A 25695-nucleotide genomic window follows, 5' to 3' on the forward strand; every position below is an offset into this window, starting at 1 on the left:
CCTATGGCTACCATAACAATTTATCACAAACTTGATGGATTAAAATAACACAGATACAGTATGTGTGGCAAAAATAGGTTTATTGTTGTGAGTATACAGAACTGTTTCTTCTTGTATTATTATGTATTAATTATTGTATTATTTTCCAGCTCAGGAGGCTGGAAATCCAAAATCAAGGTGTTAGCATTGCTACGCTCCCTCTGGATGCTCTAGGACAGTGGTTCTCAACCTTCCTAATGCCCCGACCCTGTAATAGTTTTTCATGTTGTGGTGTTGATACTTCATAACTGTAATCTTGCTGCTGTTATGTCTTAGGTGACCCCTGTGAAAGGGTAATTCGACCCTCAATGGGATTGTGACCCACAGGTTGAGAACTGCTGCTTTAGGAGAAAATGGATTCTTTGCATCTTCTAGCTTCTGGTGGCTGCCCCAGAATTTCTTGGTTTGTAGCTGCCTAATTCGAATCTCTGTCTGAGATCACAATGCCTTCTCATCTTCTGTTAAATCTCTCTCTACCAGTCTCTTACAAGGACACATGAGGTGGCATTCAGCATCTACCTGGATAATACAGGATTGTCTCCTCATCTTCAAGATCTTTAACTTAATCATATCTGCAAAGAACCTTTTCCAATTAAGGTAGAATTTATAAGTTCTTGGCATCAGGATTTGATTTATTTGGAAGACATTTTTCAGCCTATTATATCAGGTTATATATTTCATCCTGAATAAACTTTTATATTTTATTGCTTTTGAGGGACTTGTCCATTTCATCAGTGTCAAATATATTATCATCCATTGTTATTCATATTCTTTCTTATCTTTTTAACATGTGTAGAATCAGTAGTGATAAACTCCTTCATTCCTGAGCAGTAATTTGTCTTCTCTTTTCTCCTTGGATCACTCTGGCTACAGAGTTATCAAATTTATTGATCTTTTCAAATAACCTTTATTTCATTAATTTCTCTATTGTTTTTCTGTTTGTTTTGGTTTCTAGTTTAATTTGTTGTGGTCAGCCAACTACATTTATTTCACATATATGAACTCATACAACCACATTGTATAATCTTTTAAAATTTGAGATCCATTTTATGGCTCAGAATTGGGTATATTTTGGTGCGAGTTCCCTGGAAGCTTCAAAAAAATATGTTTTATGCTGTTTTGCATAGTATTCTATGAATATAAAATAGGTCATGCTGCCAAGCCAATATGGCTTAGTGGACTGAGATGTCCCTGTTCGATCGATTCCCAGTCAGGGCACATGCCCAGGTTTCAGGCTCGATCTTCAGTAGGGGGGCATGCAGGAAGCAGCTGATTGATGTTTCTCACACCAATGTTTCTCTCTCTCCCCCTTAAAAAAATTAAAACAAAACAAAAAACAAAAACAAAAACCGATAGGTCATGCTGATTGATAGTGTTGCTCCAAGTCTTCTATATTCTTACTTTCTATCTACTTATTTTATCAATTACTGAGGAAGGATTACTGAAATCTCCAACTATAATCATGTCTGCCTATTTCTCCTTTCTATTCTTTAGGTCTTTGCTTGATGTATTTTGAAGCTCTACAATTAGGTTCTTACATATTTATGATAATCATGTTCTCTTGATTTAATTAACTCCTTTATCATTATGTAGTATCTGCTTAATTCTGGCAAATAATGTTTTCTGATATCTACTTTACCAATATTAATATTGTGACTAGCTTTCATCTTCCTTTTTAAAAAATATATTTTTATTGATTTGAGACGGAAGAAAAGGGGAAGCAGAAGTAGTGAACATCATTCAGCTGCCTCCTGCATGTACCCTAACTGGGGATCAAGCCCACAACCTGGGCATGTGCTCTGACCAGGAACTGAACCAGTGACCTCTTGATGCACGGGATGTTGCTCAACCAACTGAGCCACGCTGTCCAGGTGACTCTAGCTTTCTTTTGATTAATGTTTAGAAGGTTTATCTTTCCTATTCTTTTATTTTTGTATTTGAAGTGCCTTTATATTTAAAGAGTTTCTTATAGACAGCATATGGGTAGTACTTGATAATCTATGCTGCTTAAATGGAGTATTAAAACCATTTATAATTGTTACTACTATCCCTATGGTCATATGTAAATTATTATTTTGTTATTTTCTACTCTTCCCATATGTTCCTTGTGTTCTCATTTCCTTCCCCCTTGTGGAGTAACTTTGTTGTAGAGTATTATTCTGTTTTGATCTCCATTACTGGCTTAGTAGTTATACATCTTTAAATAGTTGCTCTAAGGGGATTTCCGGTCAAGATGGCGGCGTAGGTAAACGTGGTTTCACATCTTCCCACAACCACATCAAAGTTACAACTAAACTACAGAACAACCATCATTCAAAACCGCCTGACATCGAGCTGAATGGAAGTCCTACAACTACGGAATTAAAGCAGCAGCCACATCCAGACTGGTAGGAGGGGCGGAGGCGAGACAGGCTGGTCCCACACCCAAGTGTGGCAGATAAAAACCAGGAGGACACCTCGGCTGGGAAGGTCCTCCCTGAGGACTGAGGGGTCCCCATCCCACACCAGGGATTAAGAAGTACAAATTCACTGCTAGACTGACAAACTTCAAAGTGAAAGGAGTTGGGGATGGGAAGAAATAAACCAAAGAACTTATATGCATAACCAATGGACACAGACAATAGTGTGGGAAAAGGCAGGAGTGGGGCGGGAATGGGGAGGAGGGGGTCAATGGGGGAAAAATGAGGAACATCTGTAATACATTCTACATTCAACAATAAAGATTTAAAAATAAATAAATAAAAAATAAAAAAAAATAGTTGCTCTAAGACTTATAATACCTCTAATTTGTCACAATGTACCTTCAAATAATATTTAACACCTTACATATAGTATAAGAATTTTAATATAATATACTTCCATTTCCCACTTTTATCCTTTCATCTATGTTTGGTCCTTAACATCTACATGCTATAAGCTTAATGGTATTTTGTTATCATTTTGGGTTTAAACTGTCTATTATCAGCTTTAATAACTAAAAATAAGGGGAAACAACTTTCATTCTGATCCACATGGTGACCTGTTCTGGCACTTTTTATTCTCCAATGTGATCCAGTCCCCTCCTCAAATGTTTTGTCAAGTTATCACTTTGGCCTGAATCAGCACTTTGATCACATTTCTAAATAATGTCAGAACTTTATAAAAGTTTAATTCAATTTAATATTCCTTCTGCTATTTTTGTCATTTCTACATGGTATAAGCCTTCCAAAGTAATCATTGTTTAAACAGTCTACAATCCTTTATATTTAACTATACCTTTACCCCTTTCCATGCTCCTTATCCTTCATAGAGTCATGTGTTTCTACCTGAAATCATTACTCCTCATCCTGAAAACTTCCTTTAGTTTTCTTACAATTTGTAATTAAATGAGAAATTCCTGTGTATGCTAGTGATAACTTCTCTACTTTTCAAATGTCTGCAAAGGTCTTTATTGTGACTTCGATTTTGAAAAGTGTCTCTACTGGTCTGGCTGGTATAGCTCGGGGGTTAAGCATCAACCGTGCACCAAGAGGTCGCCGGTTCCATTCCTGGTCAGGACACATGTCCAGGTTGTGGGCCCGATCACCAGTGGGAGGCATGCAGGAGGCGGCTAGTCAATGTTCTCTCTCATCGATGTTTCTTTTTTTTTTTTTATCCTCACCCGAGGACATTTATCCATTTTTTGTACAGACAGAGTGGGAGGGAGAGAGAGGAAGAGAGAGAGAGGGAAACATCGATGTGAAAGGGACACATCGAGTGGCTGCCACCCGCACGACCAACCAGGGCCGGGGACAAACTGCAACCAAGGTACATGCCCTTAGCGGGAACCGAACTCGGGTCTCTCCGGACCACAGGCGGACGCTCTAACCGCTGAGCCAAACCGGCCAGGGCTCATCGATGTTTCTATCTCTCTCCCTCTCCATTCCTCTCACAGTAAAATTAATAAATAAAAAAATATATATATTTATATATATAAAATATATTTTTTGTAAATTGTACATATATATTATATATATATATATATAAAAAGAAAAGTATCTCTACTGGATATATAATACCAGAGTGCCCATTTTTCTTTCAGCATTTCAAATGTTATTATTTTGTCCTTCGGTTTCTCACATTTCTGTTAAAAAGTCAGATTATTGCCCTGGCCAGTTTGGCTCAGCAGTTAGAGTGCCAGCCCTTGGACCAATGAGTCCTAGGTTTGATTCTGGTCAAGGGCACATACCTGAGTTGTGGTTTGGTCCCCGGTCGTGCGGGAGGCAACCAATCAATGTGTCTCTCTCACACTGATGTTTCTTTCTCTCTCTCTCTCTTCCTCCCTCCCTCCTTCCCTTCCTCCCATTCTATCTGAACAAAATGGAAAAATATCCTCAGGTGAGGATTTAAAAAAAGTCAGAATACTGCCTGGCTGGTGTGGCTCAGTGAACTGAGTGTCATCCCATTGACTGAGAAGTCCCAGTTTGATTCCCCAGTCAGGGCACATGCCCAGGTTGTAGGGTTGATCCCCAGTAGAAGGCATGTGGAGGCAGCCCATCGATGTTTCTATCTCGCTCTCCCTGCCTCTAATAAAAAAATCCATATTTTAAAAATAAATAAATAAAATAAAATCTTTAAAAAAAAAAGTCACATTGTTTCTTCTAATTTAATGTGTCCTTCTCCGACCCCACTACCATGTTTTCACTCCTTGACTGTTTCTAAGATGCTAATCTTTAAAATAAGTTTAAGCATAATCTGCCTGGGTATGGTTTTCTTTGTATTCAAATTTGGATCTGTTCAGTCTATTTTATTTTATAAGTTGATATCTTTTTATTAGTTATCAAAAATTTTCATCTATTTTCAGCTTTTACATCTTCAAATTTCACTGTACTCCTTTTTTCTTCTTTTTCTTATAGGTCTCTAATGATAAATGTGTTCTTTTCACTGTATCTCATGTATCTCTTGTACTCTGCTATCTTTGTCTGGTCTCATCCAATTTCTTTTTCTCTTGGTTCTTCGATTTCAATAAATCTACTAACCTGTCTCAATTCACTAACCCTTTTTTTTTTTGCTGTATCCAGCATGCTATATTAAACTCATCCAATGAGCCCAGCCGGTGTGACTCAGTGGCTGAGCATTGTTGACACATGCACCAAGAGGTAGGTCACAGGTTCAATGACCCATCAGGGCACATACCCAGGTTATGAGCCAAATCCTCACTGGACGGCATGCAGGAGGTGGCCAATTGATGTTCTCTCTCTCATTGATGTTCCTAGCTCTCTCTCCCTCTCCCTTCCTCTCTCTCTAAAATCAATAAAGAAAAAGAACATTGAATTCATCCAATGAGTTAATTTCAATTATGCAATACTCATTTGATTCTTTTTATATATCCCAATTCTCTGCTGAAATTCTCCATTTTGTCCTCGATTTTCTTTCTTTTTTTTTTTACCCTCATCCGAGGACATTTTTGCATTTATCTTCAGATAGAGTGGGAGGGAGATAGGAAGAGAGAGAGAGAGAGAGAGAGAGAGAGAGAGAGAGAGAGAGAAACATTGATGTGAGAGACACACCCACACGACCTCAACCGGTGCCAGGAACAAACTGCAACCGAAGTACGTGCCCTTAGCGGGAACCTTACCTGGGACTCTCTGGTCTGCAGGCCAACACTCTAACTGCTGAGCCAAAGCGGCCAGAGTTGTCCTTTATTTTCTTTAACATAGTACAGTTATTCTTAAATATTTATATTCTATCCATACAGAAAAAATAGTAAGTGATTGCTTTAATCCTCACCCGAGGATATTTTTCCATTTTTTGTACAGATAGAGTGGGAGGGAGAGAGGGGAAGGGAGAGAGAGAGAGAAACATCGATGTGAAGGGACACATCGAGTGGCTGCCACCCGCACGACCAACCAGGGCCGGGGACAAACTGCAACCGAAGTACGTGCCCTTAGCGGGAACCGAACCCGGGTCTCTCCGGACCGCAGGCCGACGCTCTAACCGCTGAGCCAAACTGGCCAGGGCAGTAAGTGATTGCTTTATAAAATGCCATCAGATTAAGTAGAAAGCTCACCTCCTTATACTGTAGACGGTAAATTATGTTTCCTATGGGAAGTAGGTGATGCTTCTTAGAAGGAAGGACAAAGAGGAACATGCTAGATTATAGTCAATGTGTGTCTAGGAAAAATATCCTTACCTTTGCTAAGGTTTTCTTGGAGTAAATGTCAGTACGGAGACCAAAGTTCTGCAAATCAATTGCTTTTTCCTTGTTCTTCTCAGGAAAATTTAACATCTGTTGAGCAGCAGGAACCTATGAGTCAGATAAATGATAAATAGTTGTATTAACCTCTACAAAGTCAAGGGGAGTCACTCTTGGTAGAGACTCTACAAAAAACTAAATACTAACACTTTCACATGACACTTCTAACAAAGTTTCAACCTATAAAAAATGTTTCTATCTCTTTTAAGTCAAAGAGAAAATAGACAAAAAAATTTTTTTAAATATGATCTCCCATTTCACAATGGAGGGCAATGTGTAGCTTTTTTTTTTTAAATCCTCACTTGAGGAAATGCTTTTATTGATTTTAGAGAAAGAAAGGGAGACAGAGGGGGAGAGAAACATCAATCTGAGAATAAAACATCAATCAGATGCCTCCTGCACGCACCTGACCAGGGATCAAACCCACAACCTTGGTATGTGAATCGAAGTGGCGACCTTTCAATGTATGGGACCAACTGAGCCACAATGGTCAGGGTGATGGCAATGTATAACTTAGTTTCATGTTATTCAGATAAAAACTATACACAATCTGTGTAACATAGTATTTTCAAAAACATGTGTGGATGTCCACTTCCAAATGTTACAAAGGTGAAGATGTTTTAAACAACTAACAGATTTAAACAATCTGCTTGTTTAATTAGTGTCTTTTAAGACAGAAGTAGGAACAATGAGTATGAAAGAAAATCTACAACACATGATAGAATAAGGCACAGAGTCTTGAGATTAATGGGAGAACATTATCTTAAACACTAAATAGACATGGACTCAAACACTGACAATAGATAAAAACAAACAAAACCTATCAGCTAAAAAGTATTACAATTACATGACAATAATAAGAATTCCTGAATATGAATGCTAACAGTGGTAGTAAGTTACCTGAAGAGAAGTCAGCATTAACTTACCTGAGGTGATCGAAGATGGAGAGGTACAAGTCCAGAGGGAGTATCAGCCAATACATTGAAATGAGGAGTAGGAGGCGGTCCCATTGCCATGGGTCGACTTTCTGGATCCACTTGGTAATTAACAAGCCCCCATTGCTCTAAAAAGGCATGAACCCTAAAGAATAAAGCATTGAGAGTTAAAATCTGAAGAATGTGCCTCATCTCCTTCATAACCATCATCACATTCATTAAAACAAACATATTCTCTGTAGGCTATGAACCATTACAAAGCAACTGACATTTTTGGTTTGTTGAATGAGGGACAATTTCTACAAACTCAAAGTAATGTTGTTAATATAGCACCTCCAGACCTAGTAGAAAGCCTAATCTTTTCAACCACAGAAATGAGAGAACAATGCTCAGATCCACGGTGAAAGGGCTCACACACAGACCAAATTCACAGGAGATCCATCTTTTGGTTTGTTTCTTTAGACAAATGTAGGGCACGGAGCTTACCTACTCTCCATCCCAACCCACTCTCCACCTCTGTTCATTTTATAATTTGACTCTAAAGTTAAAGCTTATAAAATTGTAAGAAGAAAAAAATCCAAAGTATTACAAATATTCAACCCCTACATGAAAAACATAAGATTTGAGTTATTTTTATTACCCAAGAAAATATCCAGTTCAATCAATTAAACATTAGACAGCAAGTCTAATCAATAACCACCTGCAATGAAGTGTCTGAGAAAGTCTGACATTTTACCTCATCACAGCACACACATCTCCTGTTAAGTTCCTCCGACAAGCAGTGCTGGTCAAATATTCTTGGGGGTTTAGGCGATATGTGTCAATCATAAAATTTCGATATGCCAAATATCTAAAAAGCAATGGCAAAATTCTTAAGGTAGACACTCATTCTTTCAGAAACAATAACTCATGTAGAGCTAAAAATCTGCATATTCCTTACAACCAAATAAAACGGAAAGTTAACATGACTTTACAACAAATAAGTGATATTGTATTGAGTATTTACAGTCAGCCAGTGTAACTCAAGGTAGGAACCTCTAACATGCAAAACTATTTACTAATAAAGGACAAGTAATCTCACGAAGTTAATATGAAATAACATAAATACAAACTTGATCACAGAGATGAATGGAAATAGCTGCCTACACTACCTGGTTACTTCGGTTGTCTCCCTATCAACAGCCCCCACCCTGTATCCACAGATTCCCAACTGTAAATGAAAAATACTGATTCTGATTCATAGCTGGTTGAATCTACAGACACAAAACTCGTGGATACAAAGAGCCAACTGTACAATGGTCAGCAACATCCACAGTTTCAGGCATCTCTGGGGGTCTTGGAACGTATCCCTGCAGTTGAGGAGAGTACTGTGCTATGTATCTAGCATTTACTGTGTGCCAGGCATGATTCTGAGCACATTCCATGCAGTAATTCATTTAACCTTCACAATCTCCCTATGAAGAATGGTCTATTATCATCCTATTTATAGATGAGGAAATTGAAGCATTGAGTGATTCAAGAATTTGTCCTAGACCACAGACTGGTAAGGGGTGAAGCTGGAATTCAGCAGACACTGTGGGGTTCTTGACCTATACTACATCTCATCTCTATACTCTTCCTAGAGGCATATGTGGATTTGGCTCTGACATGGCTATATACCTACTGCCTGGCAGTTTTTCCAGAGACCCCAACTAAACAATAAGTAGAAGCCATAAGTCCAGACTCAGAGGAAACACAGAACATATTTTTTAAAAAGGAGAGAGCCCTGTCGGTGTGGCTCAGTGGATTGAGCACCATCTCACAGACTGAGAGCTCCCAGTTCGATTCCTGGTCAGGGCATATGCTCGGGTTGCAGGCTCAATCCCTGGTGGAGGGAATGCAGGAGGCAGGCAATCGATGCTTCTCTCTCTCTCTAAATCAAAAACATATTTTTTTTAAAAAGGAGAGAAAAACAGACTGGGTGGGGGTCAGAGCAGATTCCATAAGGTACCCAAGCATTTCTTTCATAAAGTACTTGAAAGTAAAACAAAAGTCTGGCAGCCTGAGGTTAGCTACATCAGAGTAGAAAAGATGTACTCTCTAAAAGGGTCATGAAAAGCACAGCTGGGTAACACAGACTTAAAGGTGAATTTATAAAGTTAACTATGCTAACCCTGGCTGGTTTGACTCTGCAGTTACAGCAATGGCTCCCAGACCAAAGTGTCACAGATTCAGTTTCAGTCAAGGGCATGTACATAGGTTGTAGTTTCAATCTCCAGCCCCAGATCGGGGTCATACAGGAGGCGACCAATCAATGTGTGTCTCTCTCTCTCTCCCCCTCCCTTCCACTCGCTCTAGGGAAAAAAAAAAATCAATAGAAAAATATCCTCGGGTGAGGATTAACAAACAAACAAACAAAAAAGAGCACTGTCAACTGGGCTAAAGTGCTAAACTGTGCCTTTAAACAGAAGACTTCCAAGGATCATTAAGTATTTACAAATGCTGGCAATAAGCAAATTAGGAGGAAGAATATACCATGTCTGAATAGATGGAAAAACCATCAGGGAAACTGACAGGGCTGCTTATGCCAAATCTCTGACTCAGGTTCCAAATGACTTCTTACCATTTGTTATAGAAAAGCTGAATTTATCAATGACATCTAAATTCAGAATCTCAAACTATCTTGCACAATCTACCACCAGCACAAATTTTAATATTCAATTATCTATACTATGCCATGTGTTGATGTGGGAAATGATGCTTCCCTAATAATATAAACAGAGACATCTATTTTGCAGTCACGTGTATAATAGACAATGGACTAATACTATGAAGATAATACATGGAAAGATATTTATAGTGTGATAGGTGTGGATTTATTTTAGGGGCAAGAATTTCTAGACAGGTATATTTAATGGTCACCAGTCTAAGGCAAAAATACGTCCTGACAAACTTCTTCCTTCCAGTAAGTTTTTCTATTTCCAATGCAAAAGCACAACACTACTTTATGCAATGAAGAGCAATTCACATGCAGCTATATTATCCTCTATGACATTCTTTTAAGGACTAGTCATTCATCAGAAAAATAAGATAAAAATTACATTTTCTGCTAAATTATTACATAAAAATATCTATAGTTCATAACACATAGGTAGATACAAGGTGGGAACTGTTAGAAAGTAACATGAACAAATTTTAGTGAAAAACCATTACAGAATTCAAACTTTAGTTCCAAGAGCTGACATGTACGTCTTTCAAGGCTGAGAAAGAAAAGAGCCTGAAACAATTTATTTTGAGGCAAGGAATTCCGTGCAGCAGAGACATGAATACTGTTCTGAACAGAGTAAGATACTTACAAATGTCCACACATTAGCAAACATTAACTCAGAATATGCTTTACAAATCCCCTACTAGCCCAGCCAGTGTGGCTCAGTGGTTGAGCATCAACCAACCCATGCACCAACCCATGCAGTTGCCAGTTCAACTCCTGGTCAGGGCACATGCCCAGGATGTGAACCCAGTCCTCAGTGGGGGGCATGCAGAAGGCGGCCAATTGATGTTCTCTCTCATCTATATTTCTGTTTCTCTCTCCCATCCTCTCTCTCTAAAACCAATAAAGAAAATTTTAAAATTAAATAAATAAATAATGATCATTAAAAAAAAAAAGAACCCCCTGCCAAACACACAGTTTTTCTGAATACTGGCCCCACTAAAGTATGTAGTAGTATCAGCATTCCATCTTCACATGTCACTCACATCTCTGGAGTCTTGGATTTGTTTTTTCCATTGAAAAACTCAGGAAGAGCACGCCGTTCAATCACATGAATACTGAAAAGGAAAAAAAAATAGAGGATTGGGAATACTCTTTGAAAAATAAAAATCTTAAAATTTGAGCTAAGCTTGTTTAATTCTCAAAGCAAAACTGAGAAGTCCAAAAACTGAGCACTACTTGCAAAAGTTAATTACCTTTGCACAAGTTCCTATGTATTAATAGCACATAATAAAATTAAAGAAGGCTTTCCCTTTCTCACCCCCAATACTTACTGTAGTTTTTCTATTCCTATAACCAAACTAAAAAAATGCTATCAACACATGCAAAGCTACAGATTTTATTACGCTGTTGTCATACTACATCATGATAGGTTGATGAGCAACAAGAAAGAGTTCTTTGGAAACTGGCTGACAAAAATCACAGTAGTTGGCATAGCAACAAACTGATTAAAATGAACGATGAGCCAGATGATGATGTAATTTACAATAATCAGTTTCTCAGGCTCTTAACACTGCTGCACCTTTTTGTCCGGCCCTCAGAAACTTTGTGACGAACTGAATTTTTTTTTTTAAATCCTCACCTGAGGATATTTTTCCATTTTCTTCAGATAGAGTGAAGCAGGGAGGAAGAAGGGAGGAAGGGAAAGAGAGGAAGGGAGGGGGAGGGAGAGGGGGGTGGAGAGACACACACACACACATCAACTGGTTGCCTCCCAAACAACCCCAATGAGGCAGGGCCTGGGACTGAACCGCAACCAAGGTACGTGCCCCTGACTGGAAATCGAACCTGAGATTCTTTGGTCCATGGGCCGGCACTCTAACCACTAAGAAAAACTGGCCAGGGCATGAATTTTTTTAAGTATTTAAGAAACTTACTGCTTTTAGAAAGATCACAGAACCAACCTTCGTATATTTCTTATTTGTTAAGTTTACTTGCCATTGAATTTATTGTGGTGACATTGGTTAATAAAATTATAGTTTTCAGGGGTACAATTCTATTATCTATCTATCTATATATTGCATTGTGTGTTCACCACCCCAAGTCAAATCTCCTTCCATCACCATTTATCACTCCTTTCTCCTCCCACCATCCTTTACCTCAGGTAATCACCATATTGTTGTCTATGAGGGTTTTTTCCCCTTAATCCCTTTACTCAGTCCCCCAATCCCCTCCTCTCTGACATCTGTTAATCTGTTCTCTGTATCTAAGAGTCCGTTCTATTTTGTGTGTTAATTTTATTCATTAGATTCCACATGTAAGTGAAATCATATGGTACTTGTCTTTCTCTGACTTATTTCACTTAGCATAATACTCCCAGGTCCACCCATGATGTTGCAAATGGTTAAGATTTCCTTTTTTTTTTACAGCCAAGAAGTATTCCACTGTGTACATGTACCACTGGTTTTTTATCCACCCATCAAATGTTGGACACTTGGGCTAGAACTAATTTTTAACATTTACGTAAAGGCACTGATAAATTGTTCAGAATGTTACAGTGATAAATTGTGTAGAGACCGCTTAAAATCATCAGGCCTAACACACCATAGGCCTGTGTATTTAGCACAAAAGTCTGGACACTAACATTAATCACTGATTTTCCGCATGACCCATTTTAGTTTCCAGTTGCTTTCCAGATATGCAACATGTACTGGTTACACAGAAAAGAGCAAACCAGTAGCCTGTGAAAATATCTAAAAGCATTCACACTTTTATTATTTGAAAACATTTAAATTGTGTGAACTAGAAATGTAGTGCCTAACCACTATAAATGCAATGAATTACCTGCAAAATTTTAGAAATAATTTCTGAGATGAATTGATGCTACACACACACAGAGACATATGATGGCTTTTCAAGTTTTACTATAAAAAGAATGGCTTGTAGGCAATTAAGTATATAATTTTTATATACCTCTCACTGTTTTAACTGTTACAGGTTTGGAAGAGCCCACAGAAAACAATTTCTATATTCACCAAGAACAAAACACATAAGAATGTTTAATGTCAAGTGCTTTCTTTGTCAAAATCTATGTTTGAAGTGTTGGCAGCTGAATATTTAGGTTCTGAGAATGAATCACTAGTGGAAGAAGTTGGGTATTCAGAATCAGAAAACCCAAGTTCTTCCAATTATCAACTCTGCAGCTGTAGAATACTTCAGCTGAAGTACCAGTCATTGCATTCATAAAACAGTGATAATGCTGCCCTGGCTGGTTTGGCTCAGCGGTTAGAGCGTCAGCCTGCAGAACAGAGAGACCAGGGTTCGGTTCCTGCTAAGGGCATGTACCTCGGTTGCAGTTTGTCCCTGGCCCTGGTTGGTCATGTGGGTGGCAGCCACTCGATGTGTCCCTTTCACATCGATGTTTCTTTCTCTTCCTCTCTCTCCCTCCCACTCTGAATAAAAAATGGAAAAATGTCCGCAGGTGAGGACTAAAAAAAAATAGTGATACTGCCAACACCTCCACTATTCATCTAAACATGCTTTGCAACATGCAAAAGTTATCGTGTAAATGAAAGTGTCTCTGTAACCTACAAATAATTGTAAAATTATATACTGTTATGACTTTTGCCAATCTTTTTTAGGGGAAAAGAATGCTAGTTTCTCGTGTGCTCTGGGGCATTCTGAATCTTAAAATGTAATTACAAATAATAATGAGACTGAGACACTTACTAGTTTAAAAAATAATAACACAAAATCAATGCAATAAAGATCGAGCTTCAAAACAAGAGCTACATATTTATTCTGTGTTTCAGCTTTAATTGTTGCAAACATTTAGAAACAGCATTGAGAGGTGGTTTTTAAAACATGCAAAAAAGTTTCAATGTTAAAGCTGTACCTTGTCGTTTCGGAGCAAAGTAAGGTATAGTTTAAGTGAACCATCCATCATATTCTTTTATTTATTTAAATTTTTTTTTCCCCTTTACTGATTTTAGAGAGAAAGTGAGAGGGAGACAGAGAGAGAGAGAGAAACATCAATTGGCCTCCTCCTGCATGCCCCCCACTAGGGATTGGGTCTATAATCTGAGCATGTGTCATGACCAGGAATCAAACCAGCAACCTCTTGGTGCATGGGTCGACACTCAACCATTCACCACTAAGCCACACCTGTCGGACCATCATATTCTTTTAAATTGGCTACTAAAGACTTCTAAATTATACATATGTATATGTATTTAAAGTCACATCTATCCTTAAAGAACAATAATGTAATACTCATTGAGAGCAAACAAAATATCCCAAGAGGACAAGATTCTGACTAAGGTCAGCATCACTGAAGTATCATAAAACTTTCCAGTGAAGTCTAGCCGGTGTGGCTCTGAGTTCAATTTCAGGACAGGACACATGCCCGGGTTGTGGGCTCAATCCCCAGGAGGGGGCATGCAGGAAGCAACCAATCAATGTCTCCCTCTGGTATCAATGTTTCTGTGTCTCTCTTCCTTCCTCTCTCTCTCTAAAAAAATAAAATAAAATCAATAAAAATTTCTTTTAAAAACAAAAAAAACCTTCCATTGAAAGTACCTTAAAGAAGTTAACATACATTTGGAGGGGAGGGGTAAGTTTTGGTACATATATTTAAAAAGACACATAAACCAAACAAACAAAAATCAGCCTGATACAAAATAATCACACCTCATACGTAATCAATAACTAAAATATCTAGAACTCCAGTTATATAAAACCATGCCCCAATGATGCCACAGTGGTTATGGTAATAACAGGGAAGATGCTAAGGTCTATTTTCTTGAACTTTTCAACATACCAGGATATATGTGAAAAGCTTCCTGACGTTAACATATTTCTTATTAAAATGAAGCCATTATGGGACAGTAAAATAAGTTTTTCTTTATATATTTTCTTAATGTTTTAAAATCATACAATCAACATCAATATTTTATAACTATTAAATATTTAAGCATGTGCCTGTGTGAATAATAACCAAATGAGTTAGGTTTAAGCTTACAAAATTTTACAACCCTAAGTTTCAATACAATCTAGTTTCCATCCTGAAATTGTTTTTTTTTTTCCCTCACCGAAGGACATTTTTCCATCCTTTGTTCAGATAGAGCAGGAGGGAAAAAGAGGAAGAAAGAGAGAGAAACATCGACATGAAAGGGACACATCGAGTGGTCACCACCTGCACGACCCAACCAGGGCCGGGGACAAACCACAACCGAGGTATGCGCCCTTAGCAGGAATCGAACCTGGGTCTCTCGGGACCACAGGCCAACACTCTAACTGCTGAGCCAAACCGGCTAGAGCCATCTTGAAATTTTTTTTTTTTTATCCTCACCCGAGGACATTTTTCCATTTTTTGTTCAGAGAGAGTGGGGGGGGGGGAGGGGGGACACATCGAGTGGTCGCCACCCACACGACCCAATCAGGGCCGGGGACAAATTGCAACCGAGGTACGTGCCCTTAGCGGGAACCGAACCCGGGTCTCTCCAGACCGCAGGCCGACGCTCTAACCGCTCAGCCAAAGCGGCCAGGGCCATCCTGAAATTGTTTTAAAGAGCACGTTCCAAAGTTAACATGAAATCACTTTCCATTTCCCTTTATCCAGTGTGACAGTGATTACTGATGTGGGGACCTCGACAATATGGCACAATATGAGTTCAAGGAACATTTTCCCACTCCCAAGTACCATGTTCACAGATGTTGGCAGCCCACTCACCAGTTATAATCAAACCATGATGCATAGCTAGGAATAATAATGTGATTGGTCTGCTCTGTCACATTATCTTCACCAGGGTCAACTGACCGACTCTGATCACCTTTGCTAGGATCTTCATCTTCCTGTAGAAAAGAAACAAAGTTAAGAGAAAGAGAGAACTAGAGACATAAAACAGCTTTCAAACTTCTGATAGTACATCACAGAAAAATGAAGCCATCTGTCGTATATCAAAGACCAGAAAAATAAATTTCAAGTGAAAACAGTCTTTGACAGTTTTTAAGGTAGCTCACAAGATGTTCAGGTGACATAGCAGATTTTATTCCTGCCTTTTACAGATGAGGGAATCAACACATACAAGATTAAATTTCAAGTTTAATTAAAGAAAGGTTGTTTCTATACTGAGGAATTTAGACTCACAGCCCAAAAATTGTTTCAAAATAGCTTGTTTCTTACTTGTTCAGTTTTACCTGACTAGGATCACAAACCTAAAAGATTAGTTCTCAAGTTATTTGTAAGGAGTTGACACTAGTAAGGCAAAATGACAAGGCTTCCTCTACCGCAAAGATTTAGCACTAAGTATCCGCTAACAGCTATATGTGTGCATTACCTCATTTACTACCGACAATAACAGCAATAGGTACTCTTTATCACCTGTTTTGTGGATGAGAAAATGCACAGAACTAGTAAATTGTAATCAAGATATTAACTGCAGATGGACCAGCAAGGGGACCTATACTCTCAATTATTCCCACTACTAGAAATTACCTGAATTATCTCAGAATAGAAATTATGAAAGCTTTGCAAGTGATTTACCAAAAAACCTGGTTTTGCTAATACAATTTCAAAATCACTGCTTCCTAGGTACACTACTTGGGAAGATGAAAATTTCCTTTGGATAAAACTTTGAGGGTCAAGAAACAAATTAATTTGGAAGTATGTTAAAAAATCTTAAGGGCCTCAAAACAGAATATTTCTAAGGAGACTTCCATTTCAGTATTCCCAACTAAATCGTTACCTTTCCTCCTGTTGTGACTGTTTCTTCGTCCTGCTCATCTGTAAAATCATAACATATCATTTAATTAAAAAACAGGTAAAGCTGACTGGATTACTTGGAAACTTTAAAGTTTAAGTAACCGACACCAAATAGAGAAAAAAGAATGGAGTATTAAAGCCAATTCACCTCAAATAATTCAGTAAATAGAATTGTACACAGAAGCACAGAGATGAGTAGAAATTCAAAGCACAAATAATTAAAAATTTCCAACAATACGGAATTATAATTACTGCTCAGGCTACTATCTTAGACATGATCTTACTTAATAGGTAAGAGGCTTGACTAGAACTCTTGCCTCCTAAGGTTTGGTGAAATAAGTAATGGCATTTTGGATTTCAGAGGAAATGTGTAAAGAAAGAGGAGAAAAGAAAAAGATTATAATAATTCCCTACAAAGTCCTGCTAAGAGTGTTAATACCTTCTGAGAACAGGGGATTCCAGTACCTAAATGCTGGCCTTGCAGAGGAACATGAGCAACCCAGGAGTAATTTAAACTAGGCAGCTGATTTCCAATGTGAAAAGTGAAAGTGCCAGTGTGATACGGGTAAGAGACTCTGGCACAATTCATTACATTAAGTTTCAGTAACATTTTGTTTTATTATAATTACTATGACCGTTGGCAGTGACGAAGACACTTCAAAGTTCAAAGAGAACATGGGGAAGTCATTTCGTTTTTAACTTATTCATTTAACAACTATTTCAAAGAATCTGATGTTTGAAAAGCACTAAATAAGCTGTTTAGACCAGGGGTCAAGAATCTAAATCTCCCCACGGCCTGTTTTTGTATGGAGTCTGGAAATCTGCCTAGTTCCTAGTCAACAGTTACTGATAACAATGGATCGCTATGTCTAGACTGTGTAAACAGCATGGCTTATGAAGCACTCTTGCTTTACCTCTACAGTCTGGACTTTTGTATTTGCTAGGCAGAGGATAACCCCCCAACTAAAAACCACTGGTCATAGACCCTCTATCAGGCTTCCCTGGACAGAAAGAAGACACATGTGCTGCTGCATTTCTGGTGCTGCAGGAAGAGTGCAGTCTCTGTGACCCCTCACATGAGGGGGAGTGTAAAACTAACTGCACCCACTCTATGCTCTGTCCTCTTATGATATGACTGTTTACGCTTCCCTATGTAGTTGATATATGTTAGCTATGAGTACAACTAGATGCTGAATCAATAGAATATATCATGACACATAAAAACAAACTAAAATTCAAATTTCAGTGTCCATAAATAAAGTTTTACTGGAATATGCCTTATTTGTTTACATATTATCCATGACTAAATTTCATTACAATGGCAAAGTTGATTAGCTGTGTCCACATCTCCTAAAATATTTACTATCTGGCTCTTTTCTGAAAAAGCTTGCCAACCTCTCCTTTAAAGGATATAAACAGGTGAGTGGTATATACAGGGTTTGGTACTATCCATGGTTACAGGGATCCACTGGGGGTCTTGGAATGACTCCCCCATGGATATGGAGGAATTAGTCTCTTTTGATGACTTAATCCTACCTTTATATAAATTGTCATTTTTGAAGTCTCTTTTGTACATTAAGAGATCTTGAAAATCCCGTTCAGCTCTAAAGTTCCATCGAGTCAAATATTTAGTATATGCTGAAAACACTAGGTTCTCTTTGATTTTACAAGTGAAGAAGGTAATCAAAATTATTATTCCATATATAACTCTCAGGAATAAAGATGTTTAAAACTACCCTAATTTTTAAAAACTGGAACTAGTGATTATAATCCTTTCCTCTTCTACCCTCCTAGAACATCCAAGAATTATACCTTATGTGTAAAAATGTACTCTACAACCTGAAAATACTATAAAAGGATAATAGGATTCTCATTTTACGGTTTACTGTTTACTAAGAAAACTTTATGTTCACATACAAAGTATTAACAGTAAGCAGGTTTTTGTTCTAAAGATGCAAACTCAATCTGCACATGTTATAAAACAAGTATTTCAGAGAGATTATAAAAAGTAATTTTAACTACAACAATTTCTTTAAAACTCAGAAATTCTGATTTAGGTATAATAATATTACCACCGTTGCTAATTTGCAGGAAAAGATTACACTGTAAGAGGCCAGATCAATAGGACTGAAAAGAATGGATCACAGAAAAAATAAAATTTCCTGGTATGGCAGCAAACCAAGCCACAATAGTACTAAAGGTAGCTGCAGTTAATATCTGCTGGAAAGTACAGCAACTGAAAGCAAAATCTCAATAAATATAAATATAACAGAGGAACTGATACATTAAGACATAAAACAACCCAGAAGTATATAGTTGTTGTTGTTGTTTTTTACCTAGATCGGCTACAGTTCCTCCTTTAACAGGTGTATTTTCACTATCTTTCTTTGGATTTACTAGAAGAAGAAAAAAAAAGAATCGTGTTTTAGGGGGTAAAGTTATACTTGTTTTCAAAAGAAAAACAGAACAGGATATATTTAAAACTACTCTCATTGCAACTGCCAAATACTCAGTTCTCACCCTTCATATAAAAACCACAACCCCAGCTGAGAGCAAACCACTGGATGTAACACATTTCATTTGTAATTAACTACCAAAGCATCAATGATTTTTAATCATAAAAACAAATGATATAGCCCTGGCCGGTTTGGTTCGGCAGTTAGAGCGTCGGCCTGCAGTCCAGAGAGACCGGGGTTCAGTTCCCGCGAAGGGCACGTACCTCGGTTGCAGTTTGTCCCCGGCCCTAGTTGGGTTGTGCGGTTGGCAACCCCTCAATATGTCCCTTACATGTCGATGTTTCTCTCTCTCTCTCTCTCTCTCTCCCACTCTATCTGAATAAAAAAATGGAAAAAATGTCCTCGAGTGAAGATAAAAAAACAAAAACAAAAAACAATATAGAGCAAAACATAAGTTTTTATTTTTTATCCTCACCCAAGGACATTTTTTCCATTTTTTGTTCACAGAGAGTGGGAGAGAGAGACAGAGAGAGAAACATCAACGTGAAAGGGACACATCGAGTGGCTGCCACCTGCACAACCAACCAGGGCCGGGGACAAACTGCAACCGAGGTACGCACCCTTAGCGGGAACCAAACCCGGGTCTCTCTGGACCACAGGCCAACGCTCTAACTGGTGAGCCAAACTGGCCAGGGCAAAACATAAGTTTTCAATCCCTTTCCTAATAAAATGTTATTAGTCTTCTGTTCTTTTGCTGATTCCCATTTTTGTGCCATTCCTTTAGATAGATGAACTGAGGGAGAACTGATAGCTTTTATACATCTATGTGACTTTTAAAACATAATCTGAGGATTTAAAAACCACAATAACATCATATAAATGCTATTCAAACTGTCCTTACCTCTCCACTTTGCTCATGTGCCTGTGTGGCCATATGGTATTTCCACACTAGAATTTTTAGTTACATCCCTTACATTTTTTTTCAAAATTTTTTTTCTTTATTGATTTTTTCTTTTAGAGAGAGAGAGAAAATCAGAAACATCAATGAGAAAGAACATTGACCGGCCGCCTTCTGTATGCTCCCAGGTGGGGATTGGGCCTACAACCTGGGCATGTGCCCTTTCCGGGAATCGAACCGGCAACCTCTTGGTGTGTGGGTCAATACTCAACCAATGAGCCACAATGGCTGGGCCTGTTGGGATTTTAAAAACATAAATTTTAAATTATTACTAAATTTAGAGAACTTTTTGGTCACAGTGTGTAGTCTCAGTAAACGTAAAGCAAAGTATACCAAAAGATGGAGAACAAGGAATTTCATCAATGTTAATATTAAAAATGAGACTCTGCCAGGCCTATGTGGCTCAGTGGATTAAACATTGTTACACGGACTGAGAGATCTTAGTTCAATTCCTGGTCATGCCTGGTTTGTGGGCTTGATCCCCAGTAGGGGGCATGCAAGAAGCAACTGATAGATGTTTCTCTCCCACATCGATGTTTCTATCTCTTTCCCTTCCTCTCTCTCTCTCTAAAAGATCAATGAAAACATATTTTAAAAAGGGGAATCTATTCATACTTGAAAGCTGAGAAGTAGGGGTGCAGAGCAAGAAATCAACCATTCCATAGCATAAATGAGAATGACTAAATCATGTCTAACACTCTCATTACCTAGGAAGAAGAATACAAACCATTTTTTGGAAGTACCACTTCCTCTATATTGGGTACTGGTGTTGGGTCTTCCATATCCTTGGTAAGATCTTCTTGTTCATCTTCCTCTTTCTGACTTCGGCGCTTCCCATAAAGACTCGCTTGGCTAAAACATACAAGAGTATATGAAAAATAAACAATACCATTATAGCTATTTATAGCAAGCAATTTCACTGTTGTTAGAATCTATGCCCAGAATCACTTTAAAAGACAAATGAAATCAAACAAATCAGATAGATCCCCCAAATTATAGTCAAAAGGATAATAAAAGTTATAGGCATAAGAAACAGACACAGAAATACTACTATAGAAATTGTAGCCCTGGCCAGTTTGGCTCAGCGATTAGAGCGTCGGCCTGCAGTCCGGAGAGACCCGGGTTCGGTTCCCGCTAAGGGCACGTACTTTGGTTGCAGTTTGTCCCCGGCCCTGGTTGGTCGTGTGGGTGGCAGCCACTCGATGTGTCCCTTCATGTCGATGTTTCTCTCTCTCTCTCCCTTCCTCTCTCTCCCTCCCACTCTATCTTTACAAAAAAAAAAAAAAAAAAAAAAAGAAAAAAAAAAAAGAAATTGCAGACCAAATCCTAAGAGAGACTTAAATTAGTGTAATAAAAGAACATCTGTTAAGGAAATACTGCATGTATTCTGTCAGATCATAAACAATCATTTACAAAAGAGATGTTGTTAAAGATACAAAAATTTGTATTTTCCTGGCTATTTATATCATTCAAATACCAGGAAGTAGAAAGCAGAACCACTTAGGATGGTACTAATTCTTTTTATAAAAATTGCCATTGCTGCCCTGGCCAGTTTGGCTCAGCGGTTAGAGCGTTGGCCTGCGGTCCGGAGAGACCCGGGTTCGGTTCCCGCTAAGAGCATGTACTACGGTTGCAGTTTGTCCCCGGCCCTGGTTGGTCGTGCGGGTGGCAGCCACTCGATGTGTCCCTTCACGTCGACGTTTCTCTCTCTTTCTCCCTTCCTCTCTCTCCTTTCCTCTCTCTCCCTCCCACTCTATCTGTACAAAAAATGGAAAAATATCCTCGGGTGAGGATAAAAAAAAAAAAAAAAAATTGCCATTGCTCTTTCAACAATTCAATCAAATTAATATTTAGTTTTAAAACAAACACATGCCAACCTGGCCAGTGTGGCTCAGTGGATGGAGTGTCATCCCATGGACTGAGAGTTTGCCCAGTTCAATTCCAAGTCAGGGCACATGCCAGGGTTGTGGGTTCAATCCCCAGTAGAGAGCATGCAGGAGGCAGCCAATCAATGTTCTTCACATTTATGTTTCCATCTCTCTCTCTCAAAAAAAAATTTAAAAAACATATTTTATAAACTAAAACTAATACATGACAGAATGCATGTTAAAGTTCAAACAAGAATGAAATGATTCCTTTCCTTGAGGAATTACAAGGGATACAGAACAAAAATCATTACCTAATTTCACATAATGGATACACACCAATACAGAGAAATGAATAAAAGTAGCAAGAAAATAAAGCTCGGAGAAATAGTCCAGATTGAAGGTGACAGTTAAGCTGAACTTTGGGAATGGTAACAATTCACTAAGAAGTAGGCAATGTTTCAGGATGATGAGTAAAGACATAAAGACAATGTAAAAAAATAACCTGCACTGGAAGGGAATGGGTAATAACCTAGAGAACACTGACGAGTGAGAGTGGAGAAACACATGACAGACCAACCTGAGTCCTCACACTGCTGAGAGAATACTCAAATTTTTCTATCAAGAGGGACAACATGTTGGTATAGGTTAGACTGATGTATACAGATTACAATTTTGAAATAAAAACCACATGACAATTTTTAAAAGGCCTAAGAATCTGCCTATCTGGGATGGGTCAGTTGGTTGGAGTGTCATCCTGTACACCAAAGGGTCAGGAGTTCAATTTCCAATCGAGGTATATAGGGGAGGCAAAAGATGGATGTTTCTCTCTTACATTAGATGTTTCTTTCTCTTTGTCTCTCTAATAACCAATAAACCTATCCTCTGGTAAGAATAAAAAATGAATAAATAGCCCTGGCCGGTTTGGCTCAGCGGTTAGAGCGTCAGCCTGCGGTCCGGAGAGACCCGGGTTCGGTTTCCGCTAAGGGCACGTACTTCGGTTGCAGTTTGTCCCCGGCCCTGGATGGTCGTGCGGGTGGCAGCCACTCGATGTGTCCCTTCACATCGATGTTTCTCTCTCTCTCTCCCTTCCTCTCTCTCCCTCCCACTCTATCTGTACAAAAAATGGAAAAATATCCTCGGGTGAGGATTAAAAAAAAAAAGAATAAATAGCCCTGGCCGGTTTGGCTCAGCGGTTAGAGCGTCGGCCTGTGGTCCTGAGAGACCCAGGTTCGGTTCCCGCTAAGGGCGCGTACCTCGGTGGCAGTTTGTCCCCGGCCCTGGTGGGTTGTGCGGGTAGCAGCCACTCGATGTGTTCCTTTCGCATCGATGTTTCTCTCTCTCTCTCTGTTCCTCTCTCTCCCTCCCACTCTACCTGAACAAAGAATGGAAAAATGTCCTCAGGTGAGGATTAAATAAATAAATAAATAAATAAATAAATAAATAACCCTGGCTGGTTTGGCTCAGCGGTTAGAGCATCAGCCTGCAGTCCAGAGACCCCCAGGTTCTGTTCCCGCTAAGGGCGTGTACCTCGGTTGTGGTTTGTCCCTGGCCCTGGTTGGTCATGCAGGTGGCAGCCACTCGTCTCTCTCTCTCTCTCTCTTCCTCTCGCTCCCTCCCACTCTATCTGAACAAAAAAATGGAAAAATGTCCTCAGGGAGGGAGGGAGGGAGGGAGGGAGGGAGGAAGGAAGGAGAAAATGCCTGTGAACCTAAAGATGGCGGGGAGACAAACTATGTACAAAGGGCCCTGGCTGATTTGGCTCAGTGGTTGGAGCATGAACCTGCAGACCAGAGTCCTGGGTTCGGTTCTCGCCAGGGGCACGTACCAAAAAATAAACAACCTATTAACAAAGGGAAGAAGAATAAAACAAACATTTGAATAACAGATTTTCATGTGTTTTGGTTAAATATAGGACCCTAAGGGGAAACTTAAAGTGAGCAAAGGCCTGCTCTTTAGAAGGCAGATACATACATATATATATAGTCAATCAAAGAAAACACATTATTTATTTTGGAAAACTCAATTTGGTGGGTTTTACACTCAAGAATAGAGGCCAAATGCCACCACTGTGAGCCCTGTGGATGCTGTATCTCGGTTCAGTGACTGCTACATCCTGGCACCACACCTTAGCCCTGAAATTTGAAGAGGAGCACATCCCATTTCAAGCTCTCTTAGCAAGGATCTCAGGTAGCTCCAAAATATCTGAACATCAAGATTCTGGTTTGAAATATTAATAAATAAGGTTACCCTCCCCAAAATACCTGAAGAAAAATAGATTTTTATGGTTTTTTTTATATCACAATACATACACGTGGCTTGACAAAATAACAAAATCATTCTTACAACTGTGTCTGGCTCATTACTATTATTCATAAATTTTATTTAAAACATTTTCAGTTAGACAATCCTGAAAGTATTATGTATTCTCTACCATTTATTAAGCATCTACTTCAGACCACAAACTATACAGGAACTTAAGTCACAGTTCATGTCCTGTATAAGTCATTTTGATCACAAATGGGACAGGTGACAATATCAGACACTGACACTAACAATGATAATATAATTCTTAAAATTCTTTAGCAGTCATACTTCTCAATATATACTTAGATGCAGAAAAAAAAATTATTCAAGGCACCTCTGTATAAGTACAGCATAAGATGCCCATCAGGTAACCACCTATAACAAGATGACCTTTCAAAGCAGACTTCTAACCTAGTAAAGTTAAGACTTCCTTTCAAAGCAGAATTTCCACTGGAAGGGTAAAAAACCTAGAAAGGTCTTTGGAGTTTGTTTGAATGCTCTTTGAATCGTGCTGCAGTTCTTACCCTTTCTTCCCACTCTTCTTCCGTGATTCTGTAGGTGTGGGAGGTGGAGGGGAAGGTGAATGTTTCCTCTTTCGAGCATTAGCTGATGCTTTTCTATCTCTTCTCTCGGGACTTCTGACTGGCTAGGAAGAAGTAAATGGAAATAAACATCAGCCAGCTTTGCTGACTCCTCAGTTTCTATAAATCCTTGCCCAAAGGTGAATTTTTGCAAAGACAGTAACAAGCACACAAGGTCAGAGCAAATGAAAGGCACATCATTAGCATCCTGCGCCACCAACATTCAAGAGACTTCCCCTGACCTTTGAGGTGATGCATCACCAATGAACACTTCAGCACTATTCCCGCCCCATAGGTAGTCAAACTATGCTACAAAATAGACATGCCCAAACCCCAAAACTAACAATTCCTGTTCACTTTCTGGGCTTCCAGGTGGGAAAAGCATGTCCAATAACTACTGGAAAAATATAAAACACGTTATTAAAGTAATAAAATACAAAGACAGGCTGAATGAGCTTGTGAAAATGTACCAGAAACTACTACTAATTCATCAGTAAAAGGAAAGTAAGAGATAACTTGGATGCAAAAGATATGAAAAAGATTGCAATTTATGATTTAAAAGTCAATCTAAAGAAATAAAACTACTCTGCTTGCAGATAACATTAAATAACCCTACGAAATCCATAAAACTATCAGAACTAGTAAGTGAGTTCATCAGCCCTGGCCGGTTTGACTCAGTGGTTGGAGCATCTGCCTGTGGACCAGAGTCCTGGGTTCAGTTCCCGATAGGGACACGTACCAAAAAAAATAAATAAATGATTTCATTAGAGTTGCAGGATACATATCAATAAACAAAAGTCAACCTGTAGATGATGACTATCAATTTAATAAAATAGAACATAATAAAGAAAAAAACCTAAAATAATCCAACGTATTAAATCTGAGGTA

At 38.6% G+C, this 25695-nt stretch overlaps 1 protein-coding gene across 1 annotated transcript in view; it reads right to left on the reverse strand.

The window, feature by feature from the left end:
- SMARCC1 (SWI/SNF related, matrix associated, actin dependent regulator of chromatin subfamily c member 1) overlaps positions 1-25695 on the reverse strand; it is a 157698-nt gene that overhangs the window by 75202 nt on the left and 56801 nt on the right. Inside the window, exons 10-18 of the mRNA XM_036266186.1 lie at positions 24751-24872; positions 20782-20906; positions 18977-19036; positions 16624-16661; positions 15609-15730; positions 10924-10995; positions 7925-8038; positions 7180-7333; positions 6191-6304 (exon numbers count right to left, since the gene is read on the reverse strand). Of these exons, the coding sequence (XP_036122079.1) occupies positions 6191-6304; positions 7180-7333; positions 7925-8038; positions 10924-10995; positions 15609-15730; positions 16624-16661; positions 18977-19036; positions 20782-20906; positions 24751-24872 (921 nt within the window). The remainder of the gene's footprint in view (positions 1-6190; positions 6305-7179; positions 7334-7924; positions 8039-10923; positions 10996-15608; positions 15731-16623; positions 16662-18976; positions 19037-20781; positions 20907-24750; positions 24873-25695) is intronic.

Source organism: Molossus molossus, unplaced genomic scaffold (genome assembly GCF_014108415.1).
Source record: "Molossus molossus isolate mMolMol1 unplaced genomic scaffold, mMolMol1.p scaffold_m16_p_18, whole genome shotgun sequence".
NCBI lineage: Eukaryota > Metazoa > Chordata > Mammalia > Chiroptera > Molossidae > Molossus > Molossus molossus.